General features: G+C 34.7%; 1 protein-coding gene across 1 annotated transcript; it reads left to right on the top strand.

Annotated features, from left to right (window-relative positions):
- The first annotated feature begins 3,549 nt into the window (after positions 1–3,549).
- On the top strand, positions 3,550–7,058 carry LOC131146395 (uncharacterized). The gene is made up of 6 exons (XM_058095981.1): positions 3,550–3,761; positions 3,862–4,229; positions 4,359–4,709; positions 4,846–5,220; positions 5,815–6,035; positions 6,136–7,058. The coding sequence occupies exons 1-6, from the start codon at positions 3,613–3,615 to the stop codon at positions 6,379–6,381; spliced, it is 1,710 nt and encodes a 569-aa protein (XP_057951964.1). The 5' UTR covers positions 3,550–3,612; the 3' UTR covers positions 6,382–7,058.
- Positions 7,059–7,928: the final 870 nt, after the last annotated feature.

Genomic DNA, 7,928 nt, shown 5'->3' with positions numbered 1-7,928 from the left:
GATTTCAATCAGCAGCTAAAGAATCACATCAAATAGCTGTAAAAAGAATCCTAAGGTATTTAATAGGTACAACTGAATTAGGACCTCAGTATCCTAAGGACACCGGATTCAAAATGATTAGTTATTCGAATGCCGATTATGCAGGGTGTAAGATTGATAGAAAAAGTACAAGTGGGACTTGTTCATTTCTAGGACGATCCCTAGTATCTTGGTTTTCTAAGAAACAAAACTCTGTAACTTTATCCACAGCTAAAGCTGAGTATGTAGCAGCTGGGAGTTGTTATGCACAACCTTTGTACATAAAACAACAATTAAAGGATTATAATATAGAATATTCCACCATACCAATTAAGTGTGATAACACAAGTGTAATAAACATCTCTAAAAATCCAATATCACACTCAAGAACAAAACACATTGGCATAAGACATCACTTTCTAAGAGATCATGTTCAAAAAGAAGATATCCGACTTGAAATTATAAATGCAAATGACCAATGGGTGGATATCTTCACAAAACCTCTTCCCGAAGAAAGGTTTGTTTCAATTAGAAGAGAACTTGGGTTGTTACATAGTAGGGAAGTGATTTAGGAAAGTTTCATATTAAGTATAAAGAGAAATTTAAAAAATTGAGGACGTCAGGCAACTGAGCTTGGAAGTTCAGGCACCTACACAGGGTATTTTTAAGGCTCAGGCGACTGAGCCATCAGACCTCAAGCGATTGAGGTGCTACTGCCTGCTAAAATTAAGTTTCAGTAAATCTTCAGGTGACTGAACTTAATCTTCAAGCACCTGAACTCGCTAGATCTATATATTTTAAGCATGAAAACCCTAACTTTAGGCTACTGAACCCTGCTCCATCACTCACCCGAAGCTCCAACCATTGGTCTCCCTTGATTCCTCACTCAAAATCCCTCAAATCACTGCCCCAAAATACTTCTCCTACATCTTTTCCCATAGATTCTAGGGTTTCTCTTAGTTGATTTCTTCCATCCTTCACAAATCAAAGATGCCTCGCACCAAGACTACAACAAACCAAGGATCTTCTTCTAAAAGGGATGATAACAACATCAAGCAGATTAGTACAAATTCAAACACTATGCACTTCAATATTCAAATATCAATATGAAATACAATTGAAGCTCAAGTTAGAATTCACCAATTCCTTCTCTAGATGAATATCAGCAGTAGGAACTGAGAGTAGGAGGGATCAGCAACTCAGAAATTCAGCAATTCAAATTTTGCAATGAGTAAGCAAGAGAGAGCGACAAGATAGCTTTCAACAGAAATAGATTTTTTAATTCTTTTGTTCTTGGTGACCTTTATTTGAAATTTAAAACATTTAAAATTTCTGACCGTTAACAGTGTTCAGATGACTGAACTTTTGGGTTTAGTATTCTGATGTTCCTTAATGTGTTGAAAAATTTGAACTGGTCATAGGGTCAGACGACTAAACTGAGGTATAGACTTCTGAAGTCCCAGCTCAAACAACTAGCCTTAAGGTTCAGTCTTCTGAGGGTGTTCTGCCTATTGTGTCTTTCAATAAATAAATCTTCAGACGACTGAACTAAATCTTCAGTTTTCTGTGGAATTTCTTTAGGCGTATGAAGTAAAACTTTAGGCTTCAGAAGTACACCTTCAGTCTTCTAAGGGTACACCTTAGACGACTGGGCAGACTAAAATCCAGTTTTCCACTTTAATTTTTAAAAGTTTCTTTGCTCTCTTACTTTGAGTATTTATAAAACTTTTTCTGAGGTTTTGAAATAAGGTCTCTAAGTCCATAATTAACCCTAGAAGAGCTTAAAAAATATTTCAAAAGATATGTAAATATGAAGCACTTACATAAAGACTTCTTACAACTTTTGACACTCTAAGCACTTAAGTCATCATGTTTTTCTTTCTTTGAATCTATTGCTTTGTCTTGCTTTGGTTCCATCTTGTCTTCAAGCTTCAACATACTTTAAGCTTTTAGAAAGTCATCCATGTTCTTATATTCTTCAAGTTTTAAAATATCATCTTGGAATTCATGCTTTGACTCTCTTTAAGCTTCATTTGGTTATCTTTCTTGGGAACATAAGCTTTGAATGATCATTGTGAGTATTTGACCTCGTGTTTACATACTTGAATCTTGAAATATCACTACTTAACAAAATATGTTAAGTTCCTCATGTTTGTTATCATCAAAACAAGATTTTAACCCTTGTTAGGCCAACACAATCATCTCCTAATTGAATCTGGTACAATGTGGAGGGTGAGACAATGGGGTAAGAGCTGAGACACTAGACTTGGTGGTGCAACAAAATTGTTTTAACTGTAGCCATTGGCGTCGTGGTCATCATCCATTGCTAGAGGAGAGTAGAGATCATTAGACGAGAGGGGAGGGCAGATTGGTTGTTATTGTTTTAACTACATCATATATATATATATATATATATATATATATATATATATATATATATTATTTTTATCAACTACTATTTCTTTAATTAGAGAGGGTATGGATTGCTAATTATAATTCTAGTGCAACATTCCTTCCAATCATCTTAGTGAACGTTGGACTTTAGATGACATGAAATCAATTCCAGAACTTCAATGACTAAAGTTATAGGAATTAAAGCATGATGACCTAATTGAACTTAAATTGATGAGTTTAGCGACCACAAGTTGTCTTTGATACACAATTTACTTTTAAACATGACAATTAAGGCTACAAACCTATCATACTTCAATTTGTTGTCCCTTTTCCATTTTGATAATAACTAGAGTAAAAATACTAAAGAACTATAGGATAACTAGGTAGACATTGGGACTCTCCACAACTCTTGCTTTCTTCTTTTATTACTTGATACCGAAAAGAGATTCAAAGAGTTGTTCTTATAGCATCTCCAGACTAGAATTTTATTATTATTTCATAGATTTGCAAAGTTAAAGATCTTACTAACCATACTTGTTAGTAGTCATCCTACTCCGACTATTTGAATATATATATATATATATATATATTTTTTAAAAGGCATTGAAATAGTGTGGGTAGTAGTCATTCTACCCAAACTATTTGAATATCACTTACCATGCTAGGTCCAAACTTTGGTTTGCTTGTTAGAACTAGTATATTGCATATGGTGCAACTAGCAAATATTGATTCCTTGGCCACATTGAAAGAATAAAATAAAATGAAATGGAACAATTTAGCTTATATGGAAAAGATTCAATTAAGGCAAATTAAAGCACCAACAAAAACATACTATTACAGGAGCAGTTCGCTGTCAGATGGAGTGCTATTTATGAGCTTGACAAATAATCCATGTAATGTACTTCTCAAATAAAAGTTGGCTCTATAGCAAGGCAAGAATATATGACAACAAAATTAAAATATTATTTTCGTAGTAACTAATTTGTTAAAAGCACATTTTACTCAAACTTGGGCTTCAATTAATTAGCCCGTTGATTCATCACCTCATTACTCACGGGCGGATGCAGTGTTCAAGTCCCTCTCCTTTCAAAAAAATAAAAATAAAAATGAAAGCACATTGTATGTGTCTGCTTTTTTTCTTGGAGTTCCTTTGCTTTATGTAAGAGGGTCCTTAAGGAACTCATATCCGAGCAATCAGAAATGATGCCATGTTCAAAAGAAGCACTCACTAAGCTGTTCTACAATTGCTCCAGCTCCTTCCAGCTTCTCTTCCTCATCTTCTATGCTTCCTCCATTTTACTTCCCAAGCTCTTCAACTTCCTCTGCACCAATCCAATCTTTACCGAAAGGTCAGAATTGAAGCAACCGACCTCTCTCTCTCTCTGTCTCTCTCTCTCTTAATGTTTAAGTTTTTCCTTTTTCCTTTTTGTTTGTTTCCCCATTTCACAGAACCCAAAACGGATTTGAAGCTGGCTGGTCTTCCGAGGATGAAGAAGTTTATGAAGATTTTCATGCTGACAGCGTGGACAAGGATGACCACAACCATACTTTTTCGGAAGAAATCACAACTCTATGTGAACCCGATTATGAAGATCTGGCTGAAATCTTTCCCGCAGAAAACTATTCCCCGGTTCACGGCTCACCAGCGTCCGATTCCATAAATATGGAAGATGAAGTACTTCATGACGAAGAGATTCCAGAAAGAAATTCTGATTCGGTTTACTTTGATGCCTTAAGTGAAGATAGTCCCACTTTGTCTACAGTCATACACATGAACAAAAATGACTTGGGGGTGTCTGCTGAGGAATCTCATGATGGTACAATAATTATTTATATAAAGATACTCATATATATTGGAACTTTTTATTTTTATTTTTTGTTTTTGGAATCAATAATAAAAATTGTTACTTCAATTATTTGATCTGATACTGCTTATGTTGTTGCAGAAGAGAGGAATGAGATGGGTGAAAAAGGGATCCTGGTAGAGAAGAATTTCAAAGGAGATGAAAAATTTTTAGTCTTCGCACCATCCCAATTGGAAACTAAGAGCATTCAAGTTGAAGAAAATGGTAGGAATGAAGATATTTTCGGGGACTCGTATACGATTGGATCAACTTCGAAGAGCTCATCCGAATGGAGGAGCTCAACTATTAATCGGGATTCTGGGACGGATGACCCATTCTCGTCTTCATCTCGGAGGAGTTGCCCCAAGTGGGAGTCTTACACAGTTTTTCAAAAGTATGATGACGAAATGGCGTTCTTGGATAGAATTAGTGCACAAAAGCTCCATGAAACAGGTTTTTCCAATTTTTTCGTTTAGATTTGTTTTCATCCTTCTTCGCTGTTCGGTTTTATTTGAAGATCTTTAAACATTTGATAAAAAATGATTCTCTAAAGAATTCATCCCAAATTATATTAACTTCCAATTTCCAGAGTTACTTAGGTCTATCCAAGTTTGCCCAAGATCGATTTCAGAGAGAATTGTTCATAAGTTGGCAACAAGAAATAAGAGCTCCTCCAATAGCAGTCATAACCCATATAATGAACTGGAGGCTGCTTACGTCGCTCAAATTTGTTTAACATGGGAAGCTCTTAATTGGAACTACAAGAACTTTCAAAGCAAGAGAGCTTCGCGCTGTGAATTTGACCCTGGTTGCCCTGCCCATGTTGCCCAGCAATTTCAACAGTTTCAAGTTCTTCTGCAGCGATATATCGAGAACGAGCCTTACGAGCATGGTCGGAGACCTTTGATTTATGCTAGGATGAGGAAAGTGGCACCGAAGCTGCTTCTTGTGCCAGAATATCGAGGTACCCATCAAACAACTGAAGTGTGTCTGTTTAATTAATGAAAAGCTCTATTCATCATAAGAATATTAATGAAATTTTCATGATTAATGAGATTCATCCTCTTGAGATTTTATTATTGGAATTTATTGAGTACTATAAAATCAGTTAATTTTAACAAATCATAGAATTGCACATCAGTTGTGAAAATTTATTGCAATTAATGAATAGCAGAAGAATTCCTAATTAATAAATATTAATGATATATATATATATATATCCTTCGTTATTTTAAAATTCTATGGCTTTTATAATAAGGTGTGTATAATGCATGTGCATAAAAAATTTCACAAATATTAAGTGCACAGTACAGCAAAAACACTGAAATGTTGCTAATCTTCTCAAATTATTTTTATAACTGCTCCATATATTTGTTGTTTGTTCAAAACCAAGCTCTCTTTTATTTGGTTTGCTGCATATATGACACTCCAACGATCATCAAATTAAACAGTATTTGTAAATATTAATGTTCTTTTTTCCGATTATTTGCATTACTGTAAATATATATGTTAAAGTCGTTTGGTTTTTCTTCCTTTCTTGAACGCCTTCCAAATTAAGATTCGGTTGAGGATGAACAAAAAGAGGATGGTTGTCGCTCAAGAATTTCTTCAGCTTCATTTCTAGTGATATTGGAAGATGGAATCCGAACATTCATGAATTTCCTCAAGGCAGAAAGGGATACTCACCACCAACTCCTAAAAGTATTCTTCAACAAGAGAAATATAACAGTTTCTGTTGATCCCACTCTTCTCCTCCTCATGAAGAAAGCCAATAAAAAGGTAATCAATATGTACGTGTTTATGGTCATGTATATAACCCCATTTTTGCTTATAATATAGGACGTTTTTGTATGAGTTCTGATACAACAAGCACATGCAGAAGAAACTGAAGCTCAAAGATCTTCGGCGGGCCCGGAAATGCATACGGAAAAGAAGGTTGAATGAGGAAGAAGAGATGGAGATTTTGATGGGGCTGATAGACCTAAAAGTGGTTTCTAGGGTTTTGAGAATGGCGGACTTAAGTGAAGAACAGTTACAGTGGTGCGAACAAAAGATGAACAAAGTGAGAGTTTGGGAAGGAAAACTGCAAAGAGATTCCTCTCCACTTTTCTTCCCTCCACATTGAGACCCACCAGAGATCGTTATGATGGATCGTGGTGGATGACTAGATGATGAATGCGCATGCATGCAGCCATGCATGGAATTAATAAATTGGTGAATATTCTTCGGGCAACCCTTTTGTAAATGCTACGTGTAAAGAAAAGGAGGTGAGGTTCAAAGATGACCCACAAATCAGAGAAAGTGCATGTGGGTGAGGTGGATTTTGAGGACTCGGAATCCATGAAAGAAAGGTAAAGAAGGTTTTCGATGTGGAAGAGTCATGGATCTCAAGAACATTGAACGGGAAGGAGCCAGAAGACAAAGCAAGGAACATAGGGATAGAGACATGATCATGACTATATATATATAGATGGCTTTAACTTTCTTTCTCTTTCTTTTTTTTTTAAGTAGACTTTATCTTTTTGGTTTATTGATTAGCTTGAGTACTTTATCTGCAAGGGATTAGTTTGAGTCGAATTAAAAGAAGAGAGAGGCTAAGGGCAAAGCTGCGACACATGGAGCGGAATAAAAAGGGGGGCACATGGTACACTCAGTGGGTGGGGGGGACTCATATAATGTTGGATTTATAGTATCGAAATATTATAAACTAAAAATCGATTACTTTGTGGTGAAAAAAATGAAAGGGCTATGGACTTGGGTGTATAGCATTTGTATTTAGATATGAAGTTGGTGGTATTTGAGTACATGGAAATGTGGCCGACAAGCTAAGAAACTAGTATCCCTGTGGATTATTAACAATGAATTTAAGAAGACTATGCATTTAAATTCTTGTCTACTTGATTAATTCATGAATGCCCAAGATGGTAACATATTAGTACCTTGTGAATCAAAATAAAATAGAAGTGAATGAAAAGGAAAGGGAAAAGTTCATATTTATGGAGAGATCTTGAATTTGAATTTAAATTGGATTTCGATAAAATGTAATACAAAATTGTGTTGAAATTTATCCAAATCCACCAAATCTAAATTGGAGGTCCGAAATCCATACTCTCAAATATAACATAAGGGTAGAAAGAGCTTATCACCACTTTTGTGATACACATACATATATGTGTGTGCGTATATATATATATATATATATATATATATATATATATATATATATATTTTTAATGCTGAAATTAAGGCTATCTATAATTTCATTCAAAATATAATTATGATTCTCTTAATTTCAAATGTTATACATAACTTAGGCTTGAAACAGCTCCACAAGCACAGTAAAATTAATTCATGTAAAACAAGAAAATTTCATCCATTAAAAAATAAAGTGCTACACTTTCAAAGAATGTGTTCAGCATATAATTAAAATGTGGCATTCATGCAAAAAGTTGTAAATAAGCTGTTCTTGAGACAATAAGACTTCCTATGCAAATCTTTCAAATTGTACCCCATTCGATGCTTTAGGAATATAATACACTACATCCTCAAATTTGTTGGGATAGGGGATATGGAGGTGATAGAAAAGCACAAAAAAGTCCAAGATAATCATTCCCTTCATTAAAATCAACAATAGAAGTATAATCAATTATTAAAAATCAACAATCAGAACTA

Source organism: Malania oleifera, chromosome 13 (genome assembly GCF_029873635.1).
Source record: "Malania oleifera isolate guangnan ecotype guangnan chromosome 13, ASM2987363v1, whole genome shotgun sequence".
Lineage (NCBI taxonomy): Eukaryota > Viridiplantae > Streptophyta > Magnoliopsida > Santalales > Ximeniaceae > Malania > Malania oleifera.
This window is presented reverse-complemented; position numbering and strand designations above follow the sequence as displayed.